This window comes from Oryx dammah, unplaced genomic scaffold (assembly GCF_014754425.2).
Source record: "Oryx dammah isolate SB20612 unplaced genomic scaffold, SCBI_Odam_1.1 HiC_scaffold_28, whole genome shotgun sequence".
Lineage (NCBI taxonomy): Eukaryota > Metazoa > Chordata > Mammalia > Artiodactyla > Bovidae > Oryx > Oryx dammah.
The window spans coordinates 117,546,412-117,568,649 of record NW_024070212.1 but is presented as its reverse complement, the minus strand read 5'-3'; the positions used below and the strand labels follow the sequence as shown (position 1 = coordinate 117,568,649).

The window sequence follows — 22,238 nt, the reverse complement described above, 5'->3', positions numbered from 1 at the left end:
GGGGCCGTGTAGCGGAGACAGGAGAGACACTGGGAAAAGAACTGGGGGCGGCGAGGCCCTCCGGTGGCTCCGGTCAGGACAGCCCGTGCCCAGCAGCGGGCACTGGCCGCCGGCCGGGGCAGCGGGTGGAAAGGGCATCAGGTCTGCGTCTGTCCACGCTCTGGGCCCTTCCGAGGGTGCGCCCCTGGAGCTTGTCCGTCCGCTTGCGCTAGGGCGCGGGCAGGTCTGCGGGCTCCACACCGCCCTCCCCGCCCGGTGGGCTCAGGGTGAGGCCGTGCTCGTGCCCTGCGCAGGTCGAGAAGACCAGGCACTACCTGCTGCTGCGGGAGAAGCTGGAGGCAGCCCAGCGGCCCGGCCCCGAGGCGCTGTCCCCCGCCTCCAGCGAGGACTCTGAGGCCCCCGGCTCCTCCAGCGCCTCCTCCCCACTCACAGCTGAGGCCCGGCCGGCATCTCTGGAGGCGCCCAGTGAGAGGCAGCGGGAGCTGGCTTTCAAGGTGGGTGGCCAGCCGGCCTGCAGGCGGGGGACCTGGGAGAACGAGGGCCTCGGAGTCACCTTGATCTTGTCCCCACCCCACCCCACCCCACCCACACTGGGACTCAGGGACTGTTTACAGCCTCCTCCCCCAGGCGGTGACCTGCCCCCCCTCTTGGATACTTGCACTGATGGGGAACTCAACACCTCCCCCAGAGCTGGCCCTTTCTGCCGCTGCGTGGGCCACAGGGAAGACCTCCTGCACTTCGTGTGCCCCTACCCCCTCCTTTGCCCAAGCACTAACCAGCCTGCCGCAGGAGGCTTCCTCAGATGGCCCTACCCCCTGGGAGAGGTAGGGTGCTGCCCACCTCCTCCTGGGGTGCCTGGCCCCTCAGCCAGTCGCTCGCGTCCATGTCCGAGCCGGGTCCTAGGGGCTCCTGACCAGGTGTTCGCTCTGCCCGCAGTGCTTACGGCTCCTCACCCACTCCTTCAACAGAGAGTACACCCACAGCCACGTCTGCGTCAGCGCCAGTGAGAGCAAGGTGGGCACGGGGCGGGGCGCCCGCGGGACTGTCGGCGCCGAGAGGGAACTCGGGTTTCCTTAGGGACACCCCTCTGCCAGCCCAGAGGGATGCCTCTGAGCTCAGGGCTGGAGGCCAGGGCCCGTGCAGGGCAGGAGCGAGGTGCCCTCCTCTGCCCACTGTCTCCAGTAGCAGCCCCATCTGACCTGGCCTCACCCCACTGCCCCTGTCCTGGGCGAGTCCAGCCCCTCCTTGGCTTCAGTCCTCACCCGGGAGCCCATTGGGGCCGGCAGCCTCAGGCCTGTCCCCCCAGCTCCTGTGCTGCCCTGCACGGAGCCTCTGGCGGGGTCTTGCCCACGCCCTCACTTGGCCCTGTGGGCGGCCTGCCCTCTGCCCTCTCACTAGCCTCTCCCTCTGCCCAGAGCTCCTCTCACCCTGGCCGTGGGGCTACACGTGCTGATGTTGGGGCTCAGAGACTACACCTTCTGCAGTCCTTGCCCAGGTGTCCTCCGGTTCCCCCAAGGCAGAGCCCGAAGCCCTGGGTGGGGTGGGCAGGAGGGTCTGGCCTGCAGTTGAGGTGGGAGGTGACCCCCATGGGGGCCCCACACTGGCTCAGAGAACACCGTCTCCTCTGCAGCTCTCCGAGATGTCGGTCACCCTGCTGCGGGACCCGTCCATGTCCCCGCTGGGGGCCGCCACGCTCACCCCCTCCTCCACCTGCCCCTCCCTGATTGAGGGCCGGTATGGGGCTGCCGACCCGAGGTAGGTGCGGGCCGGGCCTGCACGAGTGGACCCCGGCCGGCGGGCTGGGGGCTGGACTGCGGGGGCAGGATGGCTCAAGGCGCTGGCGTCTGGGGGCAGCCATGCAGTGGGGCAGGGCTCATGCTGCCCCTCCGGGCCACTTTCTGCTAAAGTGTAAATTTAAAATACGCTCTTCCATGAGGCTGGGAACAGGTCAAAACACTCAACAAAAGCCCTTTCCAGTGGCAAATGGAATAGGGTGACAAAGCAGAGACTTGGGGCCCTTTGGGTCCACTGACTTCTGCTGACGTGGGGGCCCCCTGCTGACACCACTCGTGTTTGACCCCCAGATCTTGTAGCTCCTTGGGGTCTTTTTCCTCTGACTGAGAAAGGCGTGAAGCCCTCTGGGCCCCATCCTGAGACAGGCCGCCTCGGCCAGCACGTCGGCCCCGCTGGCCGGGCCGCGGACCACCCGCTCCCTCCACGCAGATGGTCCCTGAGGAAGCCGAGTCAGCCTCGGTCTAGGCGAGACGGGGAGCCATTTTCCTGGGGAGGGGGTGGGAGGCCAGGGTGCCCCTGGAGAAGGAGCCGGTGGCGGGTGGACCCCGGTGGGTGCCCCGGTGGCCCCAGGGGGTGACGCTGGCCGAGGTTCCCCGGCCCTCCAGGTGCCTCCTGGCGCTGCAGTGGCTTCACTCTGCTCCCCCAGGACCCCACAGCCCTGCTCCCGGCCGGCAAGCCCGGAGCCTGAGCCCCTGCCCGAGGTGGATGCCAAGAAGCCCCCCTCCCCTACCCGGGCAGCGGAAGCCGACAAGGAGCCCCAGCGCCTGCTGGTGCCTGACATCCAGGAAATCCGCGTCAGGTGTGTGGGGGTCCTGCCCAGCTGGCTCCTGAGAACCCCAGCTCTGCCTCTGCAGGAATGGCAGCCGTCCCAACCTGGGCAGTGCTGGGGGCGAGGAGACCACGCCCTGAGCAGGGGCAGTGCTGGGGGCGAGGAGACCACGCCCTGAGCAGGGGCAGTGCAGGGGGCAGGAGACCACGCCCTGAGTAGGGGCAGTGCTAGGGGTCAGGAGACCACGCCCTGAGCAGGGGCAGTGCTGGGGGCGAGGAGACCACGCCCTGAGCAGGGGCAGTGCAGGGGGCCAGGAGACCACCCCCTGAGCAGGGGCAGTGCAGGGGGCGAGGAGACCACGCCCTGAGCAGGGGCAGTGCTGGGGGCGAGGAGACCACGCCCTGAGCAGGGGCAGTGCTGGGGGCAAGCAGACCCCCCCAACCCAACCCAACCCACCCCACCCCATGTGGGGCAGGGGCAGCTCTGTGCTGTAGTCAGGAGACCAAGCCCCCCACAAACCAGAGGTGGAAAACGGGCTGATACAGAGGACAGGAGGGCAGCCCAGAGCCTGGACGGGCGGGCCCGGTGGGAGGCTGTGGACGGGGTGGGGCCGGCGGGAGGCTGCGGGGGATGGGGGCCGCTGGGAGGCGGTGGAAGGGGCGTGGGGAACGTTGCCCGGTGGGAGGCTGCGGAGGGGGCGAGGCCGGCGGGAGGCTCTGGAAGGGGCGTGGGGGGGTGCCGGTAGGAGGCTGCGGAGGGGCGGTGCCGCTGGGAGGCTGTGGAAGGGGCGTGGCGGGGGGTTGCCGGTGGGAGGCTGCGGGGGGGCGGGGCCGGTGGGAGGCCTTGGAGATGTTGTTTTGACTCGTCCCGCCCTGCAGCCCCATCGTCTCCAAGAAGGGTTACCTGCACTTCCTGGAGCCGCACACGGCCGGCTGGGCCAAGCGCTTCGTGGTGGTGCGGCGGCCCTACGCCTACATGTACAACAGCGACAAGGACGCCGTGGAGCGGTTCGTGCTCAACCTGTCCACCGCGCAGGTGGAGTACAGCGAGGACCAGCAGGCGATGCTCAAGGTGCGGCCGCGGGCGGGCGGGCGGGGAGGGCGCGAGCCGGGCCCGGGCCCCGTGGGCCGTGTCCTCTCGCCGCTCGGCCGAAGCAGTGTGGCTGGACGTCACGGGTGGGGGTGTCGGGGTCAGCCTGTCTCATTCCGGGGTGGGGTGCGCCGTCCTGGTGACAACCAGCAGTGAGGGGTGGATCGAGCATTGGTCCCAAGGATGCCCCATCTGATGGCTAAGGACACAGTGCCTCCTCTGGAGACACCCGCAGAGGGTGTCAGCAGCCCTGCAGGCCCAGCAGCGCACTGGGCCCAGAAGGGCAGCCTCCTGCCCCCCGGCTTTGCCCCAGGTCCTCTCCGGGCAGGCGGCGGCCTGGGCCTGTGTGTGAGAAGCTCTGAGTCCTCCCAGCTGGGGCCCGGGGTTCCCCAAGGTGCGGGGTGTGAGTTCAGCCTGACCACCACGCCCGCCCCGCCGAGGGCTTAGGCTTGAGAGAAGAGGAGGGATTAACGGGCTGAGCACACAGCTGAGGCAGGGGCCCGGGGAGGTGCCCTTGGGGACACGGAACAGTGACAAGGCCACCCGGGGCGTGGCCATGGGGCAAGAGGCACAGGGTGGCCCGCCTGCAGGGGCAGCTGGACGGGAGGTCAGGACCCTGGCCCTCCCGCGGGCCTCCTTCTCTGTCCCTTCTCCGACACCCCCCCGACCCCCGAGGAGCCGTGGCCGCCCCGGGCTGAGCTGGGAGGCCTGGCGCCCCTCACAGCGGCTCCCTCTGCAGACCCCCAACACGTTCGCGGTGTGCACGGAGCACCGGGGCATCTTGCTGCAGGCCAGCAGCGACAAGGACATGCACGACTGGCTCTACGCCTTCAACCCCCTGCTGGCCGGGACCATACGGTACGGCCGCCCGCGGAGGGCCACCCTGTGTGTGGGTCCCCAAGGCCTCCAGAGCCCACGGTTGGCCGGTGGGAGGTGGCCTCTATGTCGGGACCACCAGGCCCCGGGTGGGCGAGCCTTGCCCCTGGCGGGCAACGTTTTAAAGGAGGCTGTGGGGGCGGGGGTGCTGCTCCCACCGAGTCCCAGGGGCAGGAGTCAGAGGGTATGTCTCCCGGGCGGTTGGGGAGGCAGGGGCGTGCCCGCGATGCCCCTCACACCAGCCTGCGGGCACCCACGGCCCCCTGACCGCTGCTCCTCTCGGCCCACAGGTCCAAGCTGTCCAGAAGGAGGTCTGCCCAGATGCGGGTCTGAGCCCAGCCCCCCGCAGGCCCGGCCCCGCCTCCCGTCATCGTCACCATCTGTCAGTGCTGCCCAGCCCCGCCTGCCTCCTGGGACGCCCACCCTACCTGGGACCTGGCACACGACCTGTCCCAGCAGAGGCCACGCGTGTCGTTCTTTCTTCCTGCAGGAGGCGCCCCGGGTGGGAGGAGCTGGGAGGTGCCGGAAAGGCGGGGGGCAGGCGTCACGGGGCGTCGCCGCCGTTCTCATATTTTTTTAAGCATAGACAGACTTATAATTAACATACACTAGTTAGTGACGTTGAGACAGTCCCCTCAGACATTAACGATAAGACTGTGTTTTATTTATAAGTATTTATTTCTAATGCCTTCAAGTAGATCTGTAGGATTCAGACGGACCCGCGCCCTTGTTCCCACACACACTTCCCAAGCCTCTTGGGGACAGACGGGTTGGGGCGGCCCTCCGGGAGCCACGGGGATGCACTGCCCCGGCCGGAGCTGAGGCCTGGTCCCGGGGCCCATGTGTGTGCGTGTGCGCATGTGTGTGTCAGGGGTGTGATGCCTGAGGCTGAGCAGCACAGGTGTGTCCCTTCCAGCAGGAGTAGGGTGCGTGTCTCTCCCAATTGGCAGCCCCTGAGCCGTGACCGTCGGGGACGCTGGCAGCGCATCCCTGGGACCGGGCGGGGGTGCCCAGGCGCCCGGTCTGGGGTGAGAGAGTCAGGGTGGTGCCTGGTGTCTGGGCCGGCCGGGGGCAGGGCTGGGTCTACGAGTGGTCCGGGCGGCGAGGGGCTGTGGGCAGCGTGGGCGGGGGTGAGACCCAGGCTGAGCCCCAGGTCGCCGTGAGGAGGAGGCCGTGGGCCTCTCTTTTACCAGGAGAGGAGTGTTCAGGGGTCCCGGTGGGGAGACTCCAGGCGGTTGGTGTGGGTAGCCAGTGCCAGTGCTGGGTCACTCGTCTTCCAGACACCTTTCCTGTGTCCTAGGGTGTCGCCCGGTCTGGTTCCGGCCTTTTGTGACAGTACCTGTCTCATCCCCTCTTCAGACTTTGTGCCCGAGGGTCGCCCAGGACCGCGCAGGGTCGCCCGGGCTGAGGGTCTGGTCGGGGAACCCACTGGCCTGGGGTCTTTGAGGAGCTCTTCCTCCTCCCAGAGACACGCCAGCCCCTCTTCAGCTCAGGGGAGAGCAGCTGTAGCACAAGGCCCGTCCACTCCGCAGAGCCCAGAGCAGGTGGCAGAGGCGGAGGGTCTAGACTAGGACCGAACGCCGTCCAGAAACCGGGGGCCTGAGCCCCCCCGGGGTTCACAGAGGCCACACAGAGAGCAGGCTGACCGCCGCTCCAGAACCATCACTGAGCCAAGCTTGCGGGCAGGGGAGGACGCGCGGGTGAGCTCTGGGGGTCAGTCCCAAGCACCCCGCTGTCCTGCGGGGAGACTGGGGCGCAGGGCCCAGGCCACGGCCCCTCAGGTCAGCCAGCCTGAGGCCATGGCCTCATCAGGGTCCGAGGCCCTGTCTGGGGGCAGGGTGCCTGGGGCCAGCCAGCCTGCAGAGCCCCTGCTGCGCAGGGCAGGCCTGAGGCACTCGCCCGCGTCCGGGGCCCCCACGGCCACGGGGGCCCCCACGGCCGCTGCGTCCTGGCCTCTTGCCATCCTGGTGGGGACTTGGCACTCAGGGTGTCCCCTGCCCAACACCACCTCCTCTCGGCCTGGGCCCGAGAGCTCCGTCTGCGCGTTGGGAAAGCTGCTCTCCTGGGCCAGGTGCCATGGGAGCCAGCAGAGGTGGTCCGGGACCCCATCCCATCTGTGACAGGGAGGGCTGCCTGGAGGCCCCGGGGGTCCCCAGGGGGTGGGCGCAGGTGGGGAGGTCAGGTGTGGGGTCGAGCTGTGTCCCCAAGGGGAGGGAAAGATGCCGGAAGCCACCTCTCTCAGACAGGTTTTGTTTTGGCGCTTGAGGCTGCTCGGGCTGCAGCTGCCGTGAGTTTGGGGGTGGCTCCTCCAGGGAGGGGGCATGCCTTCCACAGCAGCCCTGGGTGGAGCCCCGGGAGGGAGAGTCTGGGCCCCGGTGACCAAGCTGGGGGCCAGAGGCGGGTGTTGAGACCTGTCTGCTTCAAGACCTCTGTGCTCTGAGTGACTGTTCATAAGCCAGCGTTTTGTTCTCTGACAATGCACGCGCACGCACACAAACACGCGCGTGCACACACACACACACGTGTGCGTGCGCACACACACACACACGTGCGCAGCAGGGTGACTGCGGTGATCCCCCGTCAGCCCTGGTCCCCCTCAGCGCCTCTGGGCCGGATGAGGCAAGATGCCCAAGGAGGGTCCCTGAACGTCTCCGAGGTTACAGCGTGCAGGGGGTTGCCACGCCGGTCCCCGCCAGCTCTCCCCAGCGCGGGGACCCCAGAGGCCCCCTCCTTCGTGCCCTGGGACAGACCCGGGCCTCCTGCGGCCGGCCAGCCCCCGAGTCCCCCGTGGCTTGTACATACGTGCTTGTGTGGCCCCTGCACCGAGACTGCCATCCTGATGTAACGACTAGTCCCCTGGTGTCCTGAACCAAGTGTTAGGCTCTCGGCTCCTGTCCCGCGTGTGTGCACTTAAGCTCTGTCCAGTTAAGAAATAAAATGGCTCTTTGTGCAACGCCAGACCGTGGGTCCCCGCTTGGCTTCACTCGTGCGTCGGTCTGTTTGCTGGGGCCTTATAGCCGCAGGGCCCGCTGTCCAGCAGTGTCTGGAGATAGCACGCGCCTCCCAGCGGCCAGGCAGAGAGGGCAGAGAGCCTTGAGGGGTGGGAGGTGTGAGGGCGTTTATCACGGGGGCATCTCCCTGCTTCCCTCCGCACTGGCTGCGCCTGTCCCAGCAGCTCCAGGTGCCCTCGGGTGTGCCGGCCCTGCAGCACAAGACCCAAGTCCTTTCAGGTGGTCAGTGTTACTCACTAAAACTGGACGAAGACGTTCCGTGAAACCTCAGACCAATGTCCTTCCTCAACATAGAAACAAATACCTTCAGTAACATTTCACTGAAGGCATGGCAACTCACTCGAGTATTCTTGCCCGGAGAATCCCATGGACAGAGGAGCCCGGCGGGCTACAGCCCATGGGGTCATAGAGAGTCAGACACGACTGAAGCGACGTAGCATGCAACGCACACTACATTTCACCAAATTGCATGTTGGGGTACATAGAAAGGCTAGTACCCTATGACCTAGTTGGGTTTATCCTGGGAATGCAAGCTCAGTTCAAGAGCTAATCATTCTAATTCGGTATATTAAGCTGCTGCTGCTAAGTCACTTCAGTCGTGTCCGACTCTGTGCGACCCCATAGACGGCAGCCCACCAGGCTCCCCTGTCCCTGGGGTTGTCCAGGCAAGAACACTGGAGTGGGTTGCCATTTCCTTCTCCAATGCATGAAAGTGAAAAGTGAAAGTGAAGTCCCTCAGTCGTGTCCGACTCTTCATGACCCCATGGACTGCAGCCCACCAGCCTCCCCCATCCATGGGATTTTCCAGGCAGGAGTACTGGAGTGGGGTGCCATTGGCTTCTCCCTATATTAAGCCAGCAAAGGAGAAATCACATTATCATCTCTATAGACGCATAAAAAGCATTTGATGAAAATGCAGTATTTGTTGCTCATCAAAACTTGAAGATAACTTCCTTGACGTGGTAAAGCGTGTCCACACTAAGTGTGTAGCTGACACCTTGTGTGTGCTCCGTCACGTCAGGCGTGTCCGACTCTCTGTGGCCCCATGGACTGCAGCCTGCCAGGCTCCACTGTCCGTGGGATTCTCCAGGCAAGAACACTCGAGTGGGGTGCCGGGCCCTCCTCCGGGGTGTCTTCCCGACCCAGGGATCGCACCCAGGCTTCCTTTGTCTCCCGCACTGGCGAGTGGGTCCTTCACCCTGGTGCCCCCTGGGAAGCCCGAGCTAGCATCATACTCAACAGCAAGAAATGAAGACATGAAGCTTAAGACTGGGCACAAGACAAGGGTGCCCTCTCTCATCACCCCGAGTCAACGAGGGAATGGAGCCCCTAACCAGGGCAGTGAGGCAGAATGAGGAGAGAACGGGCGCACAGATCAGGGCAGAAGAATGGCCCAAAAGGCAGAAAGTTCTAAAGGAATATACCGAAAATCTGCTAGAATTCATGCACGAGTTAACCAAGGCTGCAGAATGCAACGTTGATATACAAACGCTCATTTTATTTATGTTTTATTAAAGTACAGTTACTATGTTTCGACTTTCCTGGTGGCTCAGATGGAAAGCGTCTGTCTATAATGTGGGAGACCTGGGTTTGATCCCTGGGTCGGGAAGTTTCCTGGAGAAGGAAATGGCAACCCACTCCAGTACTCTTGCCTAGAAAATCCCATGGACGGAGGAGCCTGGTGTCCATGGGGTCGCAAAGAGTCGGACACGACTGAGCGACTTCACTTTCTTTTTCTTACTATGTTTCAGGTGTACACCAATGTAACTCTGTTATATATGCATATATCTATATAAATACACACATATATGTATATTCTTTTTCAGATTCTTTTCCATTATATGTTATTACAAGCTACAGAATTAAAAACACAAATTTTATTTTTATATACTAGCAATAAACTGTCGAAACTTTGAATTTAAAAAATTGTACCATTTGTACTGGCGGCTTCCCTAGTGGCTCATATGGTAGAGAATCCATCTGCAATGCAGATTCCTGGATTGGGAAGATCCTGAGGAAGGAAACCGCTACCCTCTCCAGTGTTCTTACCTGGAGAATCCCGTGGACGGGGAGCCTGGCGGGCTGCAGTCCAGGGGTCGCAGAGTCAGACACAGCGGGGCAACTAAGCACGCATTTATAGCAGCAGCAAAAATGTGCACTACATATGTATAAATCTAACAAAATACACGCGAAATCAATATGCCAAGACGACAGTGAAACACCGATGAGCTAAAGACCTAAGTGAAGAGTTATATTCATCATCAGAAGGTTCAATATTTATGAAGATGTCATCTCTCGCCAAATTGACTTTTAAGTTCAACATGGTCTCAATCAAAATTCCTGTAGATATCAAACATCTGATTCTAAAAGTTACATGAAAAGTAAAGGCACTACAATAGCTAAAACAGATTTGGCCCAGAAAAATAAAGTTAGAAAAGTCACAGTATCCATTTTGACCTACGAAACCACAGGGATTAGGACAGTGTGGTGTTTTTTTAAATCGGAGTTTGGCTGCTTTATGATGCTGTGTCTCTGCTATACAGCAGAGTGAGCCAGCCGCGCGCACACAGGCCCCCTCCCTGTTGGGCCTCCCCCCGCCCACGCACACCATGCCATCCTTCTGGGGGCATCGCTGAGCACCGAGCTGAGCTCCCCGGGCTTCGCCACAGCCCCCCGCTAGCTGTCTGCTTTTCACCGGTGGTGTGTGTGCCTCAGTCCTGTTCGCTCGGCTCGTCGCACACTCCACTTCCCGCCCGCCCCACGTCCGCACATCTGTTCTCTGCATCTGCATCTCTATTCCTGACCCGCAAAATGCCAGTTGTGCCATTTTTCTAGATTCCAGGACAGTGTGGTATCGGTGAAGGAACAGACACACAGATCAGTGCAGCACGTGCGAGAACCCAGAAGTGGACACACACACACACACACACGTGTAACCAGCTGACGCTATTTACAAGATGCAAAAGCAATCAACGGAGAAAGGATAGACTTTTCAACAAATAATGTTGGAACAGATGGACTCTGATACGTCTTTTAAAATGAATATAGAGACACATGTACCCCAATGTTCATCGCAGCACTGTTTATAATAGCCAGGACATGGAAACAACCTAGATGTCCATCAGCAGATGAATGGATAAGAAAGCTGTGGTACATATACACAATGGAGTATTACTCAGCCATTAAAAAGAATACATTTGAATCAGTTCTGATGAGATGGATGAAACTGGAGCCGATTATACAGAGTGAAGTGAGCCAGAAAGAAAAACACCAATACAGTATACTAACACATATATATGGAATTTAGAAAGATGGCAATGATGACCCTGTATGCGAGCCAGCAAAAGAGACACAGATGTATAGAACAGACTTTTGGACTCAGAGGGAGAGGGTGAGATGATTTGGGAGAATGGCATTGAAACATGTATAATATCATGTAAGAATCGAATTGCCAGTCTATGTCCGATGCAGGATACGGCACACTTGGGGCTAGTACACGGGGATGACCCAGAGAGATGTTGTGGGGAGGGGGGTGGGAGGGGGGTTCATGTTTGGGAACGCATGTACACCTGTGGTGGATTCATGTCAATGTATGGCAAAACCAATACAGAATTGTAAAGTAAAATAAAAAAGAAAGTGAAAAAAATAAAATAAAGCACCCTTATCCATGACAAAAATAAAAAATAAAATAAAATGAATATAAACTTAACACCTTATACAAAAAGTAACTCAAAATTTTATGTAAAATCTAAATCTATAAAATTTCCAGAAGAAAATAATATCACAAGGAAACCTTCAGGATACAAAGCTAGGCATGGTGTTCCTGAACATGACACCAAAAGCTCTGTTCACAAAGAAAGAGATGCAAGGTTGCACTTTATGACGGTGAAGAAGCTTTTGCTCTGGGAAGGAAAATGAAAAGACAAGCTACAGATGCAGAGAAGATATTCGCAAATCATACCTCTGGCCCAAGACTTGTCTCCAGAATACATTAAGAATCCTCCAAAGTCTCCGATAGGAAAAATAAACAACCCAACTTAAAAATGCTAAACAATGCCACTACTCACACTCTAAAGGGCTGAAATCAAAAACAAGCTACAAAACCTGAGGACGTCGCGTGTTGGTGAGAAGCAGCAGCTGAATGCTTCACTGTTTGTGAGAATGCCAAAGCTTCAGCCACTCCGGACAAGGGCTTGGGGCTTTCTTAGAAAGTTAAGCGCACACTGTCATATGCCTCACCAGTCCCGCTGCTGGGCATCTACCCCAGAGAAATGACAAAGTATGCCTTTGAGAAATGGATACACAGATGTTTAAAGCAACTACTCACTGTTGCCCCAAGGGGGGCAATATAGAATCAAAATTAAAAGTCGATGGCCTGCCTGTGTACCAGCAACAAAGAGCTGGAATTTGACATTTTTAAATCACCATTTATAGCACTGCCAAACAAAAAAAAAAAGGAGAGAAGGTTTAAAAAAAAAACATAGGTAAAAATTAAAATATGCTCAGTATCTGATGTAGAAAACAACAAAATCCTGATGAATCAGTGGTGTAAGTAAACAGACATCCTATGTTCACTGACCACGAGACTCGCTGCTGCGAAGCCGTGAGCTTTCCCGGTTGGCCGGTGGTGCCAGCGGTGAAGAGCCTGCTTGCCGGTACAGGAGCTGCAGGTCCAGTCCCAGGGCTGGGAAACCCCCGGAGGAGGGCATGGCAACCCACTGTAGTATACTTGCCTCCCGTGGACAGAAGAGCCTGGCAGGCTACAGTCCATAGGTTTGCAAGGAGCTGGAGACCACTGGAGCGACTTAGGGTGCACACAGACTCAGCCTCCCCAGTCACACTGCTGGGGTGCCAGCCAGATGGGGACTTCCCTGGTGGTCCGGCAGCCAAGACACCCTCCCAATGTTGGGGTCCCAGGTTCTATCCGTGGTTGGGGAACGAGATCCCACATGCCACAACTAAGAGCTTGCACGCTGCAACTAAGACCGAAGATCCTGCTTGCCACAATTAAATAAATAAAAACAAATGCTTAAAAAATCAAGATAGTGTGATGCTGGTGAACGAGCAGACAGGTAGTAAAGGTACAGGAGAGCCCAGAAATGGACGCACACAGAGTCAGCTGATTTTGACAAAGGAACACAGCCTGTTCAAGGGCAACAGGACAATCCTCTCAGCAAATGGGGCTGGAGCAAAGGGATGCCCACGAGCAAAAAGCATTTTAAAGAATCTGGTCACAGATCTTACACTTCTCACAAACATTCAGATGCTAAGTCAAAATGGATCGTGGACCTAAACGCAAAACACAAAACTAAAACTTCTACAAGTACTTATCAGTGCTAAGAAATGACTAGGACCTGGGCTTCTGGGTGGCTCAGATGGTAAAGAAAGGAAGTGTTAGTCGCTCAGTTATGTCCAGCTCTTTGGTGCCGGGAGCCAGCGTGAGGAATCCCACCCACGGCAAAGGTCATGAGGAAGGAAGCCCGACAAAACGCAAAGGCATGATCTGACTTCAGGGGTTCCCCCTGAGTTTTCCTGAACATGTACCCCAAAAAACCAAGGTCGGCCTGATTTTGTTGTAATGTGCTTTTCCACTCTTCTGACACTTTCTGCAAAAAGTTAACTTAGGGCTTCCTTCTTCTGCATTTGAAAGGATTGTTTCAGCTCAAACCCCTCTGATGGCTCTCTCACTTGCCTTACCGGGACTTTTACAACTACGCATGTGATTGTTTACAGCCCCCCAACTGTGAGAGGCACGGGAAGCCTAAAACATAAAGCCTTTCAAAGAGTTAAAAGTTATTAGAGTAGCGCTGGTGTAAGATTTCACTGTTGAGCCAATGCTAGTTGCTAAGTTCCCATATCTCTTACCCACTGCACACCTGGGAGCACATTGGTTAACATAGTTAGAATGTAAGAAAAAACAAGTGTAGCCTTGAAACTGACCACATCAGACTTTTGAGCTAATTGGTTCTTTCTTTGTTGTAACTTACTGCACCTTTGCTTCCTGAAAATGTAACTTTGTTTGATACTTTCTGAGGCTGACATAGATTAGAAATATAAAGAAAAAACACTTCAAGGGAAAATAAGTTTTCTGGTTGAACAGCCTTTATCAAAAGAGGGTCTTAAAATGTTTCACAGGCCTCCAAGGCCAGAAGATAATGTACACAACATCATTTGTGAAAAAGGTATAAAAGTCCTTTTAAAAAATAAAGTTATTGGGGCCTCGCTCACCAAAGCAGCTTGGTCTCCCCGTGTCTTCTTTATTTTCTGGCTGAATTCCCATCTGGGGCGTGGAGGCTCGCCATGTCTACTTACTTGCCCTGGCTTCTAAGACCCACATGAAAGGGAGCCCAAGGTGGAGCACCCTCCACTATTCAAACGGGTGCCAGTGGCCTAACGTAGATGGTGCAAACCTCTTGTCTCGAGGTTTTATTAATTCTCCACGTAAACCAAGTTATTCAGCCTCTTTTCTCCGCTAATTTTCCTACTACACAATTCTTTCCTAATCTAATCTTATATTTCTAATTAAATCTCTCCTCACCGACTCCGTCCACCCTTCGAATTCCCTGGATCCACCGGGGCTGGACCCTGGCACTTTGTGACCCCACAGACTGGGTCTCACCAGGCTCCTCTGTCCATGGGATTCTCTAGGCAAGAATACTGGAGCGAGTAGCCATTCCCTTCTCCAGGAGATCTTCCCAACCCAGGGATTGAACCTGGGTCTCCTGCACTGGGGGCAGACTCTACCATCTGAGCCAGAATCGTCCTGCAATGCAGGAGTTCTGGGTTTGATCCCTGGGTCAGGAAGATCTCCTGGAGAAGGGCATAGCAACCCACTCCAGTGTTCTTGCCTGGAGAATTCCATGGACAGAGGAGCCTGGTGGGATACAGTCCATGGGGTCTCAAAGAGTCAGACACAACTGAGCAACTAAGCACAGCATAACAGGACCTGGGAGGAAATACTTGGAAAACAATTATAGGACAGAGGACTTGTCTTCAGAACATGGGAAGAATTATTATAACTCAATAATGAAAAAGATACACAACTCAGCAAAAAACGGACAGCATTTGAATGACTGGTAAGTAGGCTCCTGACAATGTGCTCATATCACCTGTCATCCGGGGAATGCAGCTTCCCGCCACAGAGAGAGCAACACCAGGAGGAGAGGCTGCGGGAATCTTCACGGCATCGCGCTTGTGGACACCAGGAGTCTCCTATCTTGCTCCTACTGTTGCTGTTGAGTCACTCAGTCGTGTCTGACCCCATGGACCACGGCACACCAGGCCTCCCTGTCCATTACCACCTCCCAGAGTCCACCCAAACCCATGTCCGTTGAGTCGGTGATGCCATCCAGCCATCTCATCCTCTGTCGTCCCCTTCTCCTCCTGCCCCCAATCCCTCCCAGCATCAGGGTCTTTTCCAATCAGTCAGCTCTTTGCATCAGGTGGCCAAAGTATTGGAGTTTCAGCTTCAACATCAGTCCTTCCAATGAACACCCAGGACTGACCTCCTTTAGGATGGACTGGTTGGATCTCCTTGCAGTCCAAGGGACTCTCAAGAGTCTCCTCCAACACCACAGTTCAAAAGCATCAATTCTTCGGCGCTCAGCCTTCTTGATGCTCCGACTCTTACATCCATACATGACCACTGGAAAAACCACAGCTTTGACTGTACGGACCTTTGTAGGCAAAGTGATGTCTCTGCTTTCTAATATGCTGTCTAGTTTTGTCATAACTTTCCTTCCAAGGAGCAAGCGTTTTTTAATTTCGTGGCTGCAGTCACTGTCCACAGTGATTTTGGAGCCTAAAAAAATCTGCCACTGTTTCCACCTTTTCTCCATCTACTTGCCATGAAGTGATGGGACTGGATGCCATGATCTTAGCTTTTTGAATGATGAGCTTTAAGCCAGCTTTTTCACTCTCCTCTTTCACCCTCATCAAGAGGCTCTTAAATTCTTCACTTTCTGCCATTAGAATGCTCCTGGGACTGTAAATGCTACAACCGCATTGTGGGAAGTAGCAAGAGAACCTCACAGAATTAAGTATTGTCCTGCCCTGTGATTTAGAAAGATTCTCTAGCTACTTACCACCCCCCCCAAAACCAAAAACATTTGTCTATAAGGACTTATATGAAGTTACTGAGAGCAGCTTTGTTTGTATTGTAGGGGAAAAATGGAAGAAAACCTAAATGTTTGTTCACTCTCAGAAAGATGGATTAACAAATTGTGGTTCAGCCATGAAATGGAATTCCATTCAGAATTAAGTAGGAACAAAACTATGACACTGGAAACAAAAGCAGCCCACCTCCCTGCCGGCCGCACATGGAGACGCGGGGCAGACGCAGGACTTGGGTTTCACAGGATGATCCCCAAGCCTCTGATGACCCAAAGCAGGAAGCCGGATGCCTCTGATTAGGGGCGGGGTCCACTGGAAGGGATGGGACTTTCTGAGAGCATGCTCCGCTCCCGCCAGGGTAAAGGCGTGGGTGACCTGCGTCTGTGCGTCTCATGGGTGAGAGTTCACTCTCAAGATAGGTGTGCTGCACACCATTTACATTTTATCTAAAAATATGAAGTATCTAGAAATACAGCCAGTTCAGGCTGATGACTCAGTGTGAATTACCATCCAGCTCCAGGCAGGATTTCTGGTGGTCATGGGTGCTGTGTGTTCCGATCTGGGCAGAGCTTGGCCACCTGGAGACCAGGCCCCATGGGGGAGCCGTGGGTGGCCAACGGGTAAGGCGGAGGCCCAGGGCTCCGATGTGGACGGGAGGTCCCCGCAGGCGCTCACGCTCTGTGTGAGCCTGAGGGAAACGCGGGGTCCACGAAGACCATCGATAATCTGTAACAGGAAGGGAAGAGAGTTTTACAGAACCCCAGCTGAAGACGATCGCCCAGGAAAGAGCTTCCCAGATCACTCGGAGGGAGTGCTCCAGAGCAGTTCTATAACTCGTCGGGACAGAGACCATCCAACAAGTCAGGGATGTGTCCCTTCAGATCCACCCGGCTCCTCTGTCCACGGGATTTTCCAGGCAAGGATACTGCAGCGGGCTGCCGTGCCCTCCTCCAGGGGACCTTCCCGACCTGGGGATCGAGCTCTCACCTCTTGCTTCTTCTGCATCGGCAGGAGGGTTCTTTACTGCCAGTGCCTCCTGGGAAGCCCTGTATCCCTTCAAGTTTTCAAAAACAGACCAGCACGTGCTCCACAGCGAGTCAGCGTGTCCTCGGCACCTGAGAGGGAGTCTTATTGTTAAAAAGGGCCAGGAAGGGAAGCATTTGACCTTTGTTTTTAATTTGGACGTTCTTTGTTTTCAGTTCAGTTGCTCAGTCGTGTCTCTTTGCAAACTCAAGGAGTGCAGCACACCAGGCCTCCCTGAGGTGAGGTGGGTCCGTCTCTGCAGGCTCAGCTTCCAAGGTGCCCAGTGCAGCCCTGCCAGGCCGCAGCCTGCTCCCCGTGTGGGGCTCCTGGCCTAGCACACTGCCACCCTCCCGAGGGAGCTGGTGCCTGGGGACCCTCCCCCGGGTGGACACCAGCACTGGCGCCCTCTAGGAGCTGCCCGGTGGAACCAGGGACCCGGGCTGAGTCACAGAGGCATGGCGGCTTTGGGGAGCAGCACCCGGAGTGGCTGAGGGGGGCCGGGTGTCCGTGGAGGACGCTCGACTGAGGGGCGGGCCGGAGAGTCGCTGCGGGCGGCGCAGGTGTGAGGCTCCCACGGCCCCCCCCCCCCCGCCCCGACACGTCAGCTCAGGCCCTGCCGGCCCATCCTCCCAGAGCCTCCAGGCCGATGGCCAGTCTGAACGTGTCCCTCTGCTTCTTCCTCGCCACCTTCGCCCTCTGCCAGGCGGTCAGGAGGGCGGCCAAGGCCCTGCTCCCCGGGGGCACCTACGCCCACTTTGCCCGGGAGGCGGCGGGCACTGCCCAGCTGGGGGCCTGCTGCCTGGAGATGCGGATGCTGGCGGAGCTCGGACCCTGGGCGCTGGGCTTCGGCCCCGACCTGCTGCTGACCTTGGTCTTCCTGCTGCTCCTGGCGCACGGGGCCACCCTGGACGGGGCCTCGGCCAACCCCACGGTGTCCCTGCAGCGATTCCTCCTGGCTGAGGCCTCTCTGCCCAGCACGCTGCTGGAGCTGGTGGCGCAGGCGCTGGGCGTGCAGGCGGCCGGCGCCCTGACGCGGCTCTACTGGGCCTGGGGGCTCAGCGAGCTGCACGTGCTGCAGAGCCTCGTGGACCCGCACTGCAGCTCGGCGCTGCGCACGGCCGTGCCCCACGGCGCCCTGCTCGAGGGCTCCTGGGCCTTCCTGCTGCACCTGGTGCTCCTCCGCCTCCAGGGCAGCCGCGCCGTCCACAGGGCGCCGGCCGTGGCCCTGCTGCTCACCGCTGCGGCCGGCACAGGTGAGACCAGCCGCCTGTCCCCGGGGCTGCATGGCTGCCCAGGAGAGGGGCTGCAGGCCAGCATGGGGCCACCAGGCCTGGGGTGGCCGCTGCCCTGGCACCTGCTGGGGGTGGTGGCCAGCCAGGTGGGACTCAACGCGCTGGGCAGGGACCCGACCCCGGTGGGGCAGTCCTTCCCGGCTGGGTCTGTCCGCACCCCGAGCTGCTCCTGTCCATCCCGGGAGGCCGGCACCTGAGGCAGACGGTGGGTGGGGAGGGGGCCTGCTGCTTCCTCGGGTCCCAGGCTCTGGTCTGGAAGCCCCTGCGTCCTCCGTCACCCATCCTGGGGGTCTGGGGCTGCTGTTTCCTCCTCAGCCCCTGCCTACTGTCTGCTGGGCCCACCTGTCACTGCGAGGCAGCCTCTCAACCTCTTCCCTCCTCCCCCCTCCTTCTCCCCTCCCCCTCCTCCCCTCCCTCCTCCCTCCTTCCTCCCCCTCCTTCCTTCCGCCTCCTCCCCCTCCTCCTCTGCCCCCCCACCCAGGCCAAGCCTCCTGACCAAGCTCTTGTGGGTCCCTGAGCCCCTATGGAAGCCTTCCTGAACCCCGCCCCCGCCAGCCCCGCGCACCCCTCTCTGCTGCTGTTTCTCTGTTCAGCCGAGTCTCTCTCTCCTTGCTGTCCGTGTCTCTCCTTCTGTGTCCCCCTAGCTCTCTGGGTCTCTCTCTCTCTAAGATGCCCTCCCACGGGCATAGGGTGTGCAGAGAAAGGCTGGGGAGCCAAGTCCACGCAGGGGTGAGAGGTCGGGAGACACTCCTGTCTGGCTGCTGCCTGACCCCTGACCTCTGGCCTGGGCTGGGCGGCCGCCTCCCCGTGTCCCAGTTGGCACAGGGGGTGGAGCCGGGCCCCCCAGGCGGGTGGGCGGGTCCAGTGGGGAAGTGGTGCAGGCGGGCCAGGACTGACGCCTGCACTTCTCCGCAGCCGGGCCCCTGACGTCCGCCTTCCTGAACCCCACACTGGCCACCTCGGTCACCTTCCGCTGCTCGGGGCACAGCTTGCTGGAGTACATCCAGGTGTACTGGCTGGGCCCTGTGACAGGTGAGGGGACTGGGGGTCCTGGGGGTGGGGGCAGGCCAGCCCAGGCTATCCTCTGGGACAGGGGTGGCCCACAGGGCGTCCAGCTTGCTGGCCGGGGTCGAGGCAGGGGCTGCTCCTGGGGCCTTCCCCAGGGTCCCCGGTTGGGGGGGTGGTCCTCTCAGGGAAGCTGGAGACGCAGGCATTTGGAATAGAGCGTTTTGGCCCCAACCCACGTGGGCGCCAGCTGGACGGGCTGGGGCTGTCCTTCGGAGCTCTTGGCCACCGACCCGGGAACCACAGCGAAGTGAAGGCTGGGGCAGCAGGCCACTCACCTGTCCCCAGGTGGGCGCGGAAAGCTGGGCGCGGGGCCTCTCTGGGGCTGCGGCCTCCTCCCCGCCCCATCCCAGCCCATCCTACCTGTTCGCCACGTGTCCCCTGAGAAGGACAGCAGTCACACAGGGTTGGGGTCCATTCTGCTCCAGGGACACCTTGTCTTAACGTAATTACTCACACCTGCCAAAGGTGAAGTCCTGCTGCGAGGTCAGGGAATGACCCGAATCCGGGGGACACCGCTCCAGCCTTTGACCCCCGAGCTGCCATGGCACCCCCTTGGGAGCTGCGAGGGGCGGAGGCGGGGGTCCCAGGACCCACGTGCATGCGCCAGCTTGGTTCAGGCAAGGGGGCCTCCCGCCCTCGGGGGACGAGAGGCGGCCAGGTGGGGGTCCAGGGTCCTCCACTGCGGAAGCTCTGGGCAGAACCTGGCGGGGAGGGTTCGGCCAGGCCCCACCCCCGACCCCCGGCCCCCTCGGCCCCACCTCCACGCTCACCACCCCGAGGATGACACGCCAGCATCAGGAGACGGCCCCGGGGGGAACACGGGGCCCAGAGCACGGTCTGCAAGTACACACGGATCCCGGTCCCCACTGGCCTCCGGGGGGTTGGACTCCATGGGAGCGGACGCTGGCAGGAGCCGGGCCAGGGTGAGACCTGGCCCCGTCTGGAGGCCCCTGTCCGCGGAGAGGTGGGGTGCGGCGTCCGGCGGTCTCAGGCCCGGGGAGCCCCCGGCCTCCGTGTGACCCTCGCTCTCCCGCAGGCACGCTTCTGGCCGTCCTGCTGCATCACGGCCGTCTCCCTCGCCTTTTCCAGAGGAACCTGCTCTACAGTCAGAAGAGCAAGTACCGGGTCCCCAGAGGGAGGCCTGTCCTGGGGCCTGGAGGCAGCCAGACGCCTAAAGAGGGGAGCAGAGGACAGGGGCCCCCGTAGAGGAACTCAGGGGGGCAGCCACTGAATTCCAGCCACGCCGGCTCCAACCCTGTGAGCAGGGAGCTAGGGCCCGACCGTGGCCGGACTCGGGGGATCCCTGAGCTGAGGGCAGGGGCCAGACCTCCAGCCCCTTCTCCCCGGAAACCACATGTCAATAAACTGTCTGTAAGGCCTGCTGTGTCCCTGGGCCTGGCAGGCTGGTGAAGGGCAGGCAGGGGGAGGCAAGGGGTCTCTGGGGCCTCTTCTCTACAGTTGTTGGTCAGTTGCTCAGCCGCGTCCGACTCTCTTGAACCCATGGACTGCGGCATGCCAGGCCTCTCTATCCATCACCAGCTCCCAGAGTCCACTCAAGCTCATTGAGTGGACGTCCATTGAGTCGGTGATGCCATCGAACCATCTCTTCCCCTGTTGTCCCCTTCTCCTCCCGCCTTCAGTCTTTCCCAACCAAAATCAAAGGTAAGACCTAGGAGGAGAGGCCACGGTCCAGGGTGAGCACAGCCGGCCTTGAGGAGACCAAGGGTGGGCTGTCCCAGTGCTGGCGACTGGCCAGCCTGGATGTGGCCCAGCGGCTCCCGCGCCGAGGCCTGCTGGGGACGGTCAGGGTGGTGGCTGGAGCCCGCAGCTGCAGGGGACACAGGACACCCAGCCCCACGATCCCCCTGCACGCTGCCACCCTGAAGGCCCTCATGGCCAGGCACGCACAGCAGGGCCATCACTGCAGACCCCGGGCTCCCCCAGGCTCGGAGGAGCCCCCAGCCATTTTCTCCCCAAAGACCGGAGCTCACCTGGAATCTCCCACCCCCAGAGAACACAGCCCCTCAGCTGGGGGTTCCTGCAGCCCTGTCCCCAGGGGGTCAGCACTGGGAGGACGGTCACTGCAGCAGCCACAGGGGTGAGAGGCCATCACCCTGGGTGGAGAGAGGGGTCATCACTGGCAGCACCAGGACCGGTGGGAGGCAGCCGCTCAGCCGTCCCCACAGAAAGGCCCCACAGCCCCTGCACGAAGGCTTCCAGGACAGGGATTCCGGGCGCTTGGGCTGTGAGCTGTTCAGTGAGTTAGTTCAGGAAAAGCACCAACGTGGGCGCTGCAATACACGATAGCAGCGAGTCGTTAGAATTATTCCAGGAGCTTGGAATCCCTGTTCTGAAAAATGTCAACATTGCAAAGCACAACCCACAGGCTTGGGAACAAAAATTAAATTTAAGGAAATTACACAGAAAGGAAGCTTTGACGAACCAGTTACTACATGGACAGCAACTTAAAATTAACTCTTCAGTAAAATTGAAGACACAAGAGTGCACAGAGAGCTACTTGAAATGACGTGTGAACCAGGAGCCAGTTTCTTGATTCACACTCTGAACAGTCCCAGCAATGGGTCCATCAGCAGAAAGGTCCTTCTCGAAGTTGAAAATCGTCAGAAATGATTGCAATCCTATATTTGTCCAGAGTGACTGATACTGCTTTCAGCTTGATTAATGGAAGATGAAGTTGCCAAATGTATACATTTTAATTAGCTAATTAATAAATTTGCAGAAAAGGGAGACAAGAAAATTGGACAATCAATCAAAATCTCTTGTGAATGAAGTATAGTAAGTCCCCTACACGCAAGCAGGTTCTAGGAGTGTGTCCATAAGCCCAACAAAGCTGGCCTGGGCACACAGCTGACCCTGGCTGCTGTATGGCGCTGTGCTGTGGTGGGGCTTCCCGGGGCTCAGATGGTGAAGAATCTGCCCATCACCTGGCTACAGGTGAGAGGGGCCACCCTCCGCGGAGGCCCCAGGGGCGGCCCTGGGACCGTCTCTGCACCCTTCTTTCCCGCCCCTTGTGCTGGTCGGAGTGGTCCCTTCTGAAGGCAGGGAGTGACCAGGCTGGTGCTGGGAGGGGCTCTTGGGCGGCTCTGGTGGGGGGTGCTCTGGTGGGCAGGGCCTCCCTGGTTCCACCTGTGGCTTCCCGGGCTGCGGATGCCATGGCCCCGCATCCAGGCCGGCTCCAGAAGG

The 22,238-nt window shown here is 59.1% G+C and overlaps 2 protein-coding genes across 13 annotated transcripts in view; both read left to right on the top strand.

Moving 5' to 3' along the window:
• Nucleotides 1-7,488, top strand: part of KIF1A (kinesin family member 1A) — a 66,479-nt gene extending 58,991 nt beyond the window's left edge. For all 12 annotated transcript variants that reach the window (XM_040232018.1, XM_040232017.1, XM_040232012.1 and 9 more), the window contains 7 exons: nucleotides 294-494; nucleotides 937-1,014; nucleotides 1,631-1,755; nucleotides 2,441-2,593; nucleotides 3,442-3,634; nucleotides 4,392-4,510; nucleotides 4,819-7,488. In XM_040232018.1, the coding sequence (XP_040087952.1) occupies nucleotides 294-494; nucleotides 937-1,014; nucleotides 1,631-1,755; nucleotides 2,441-2,593; nucleotides 3,442-3,634; nucleotides 4,392-4,510; nucleotides 4,819-4,861 (912 nt within the window). In that variant the 3' untranslated portion in view covers nucleotides 4,862-7,488. The remainder of the gene's footprint in view (nucleotides 1-293; nucleotides 495-936; nucleotides 1,015-1,630; nucleotides 1,756-2,440; nucleotides 2,594-3,441; nucleotides 3,635-4,391; nucleotides 4,511-4,818) is intronic.
• A 9,832-nt stretch (nucleotides 7,489-17,320) lies between these two features.
• Nucleotides 17,321-20,240, top strand: LOC120856623 (aquaporin-12-like). The gene is made up of 3 exons (XM_040231963.1): nucleotides 17,321-17,927; nucleotides 18,882-18,998; nucleotides 20,071-20,240. The coding sequence occupies exons 1-3, from the start codon at nucleotides 17,321-17,323 to the stop codon at nucleotides 20,238-20,240; spliced, it is 894 nt and encodes a 297-aa protein (XP_040087897.1).
• Nucleotides 20,241-22,238: the final 1,998 nt, after the last annotated feature.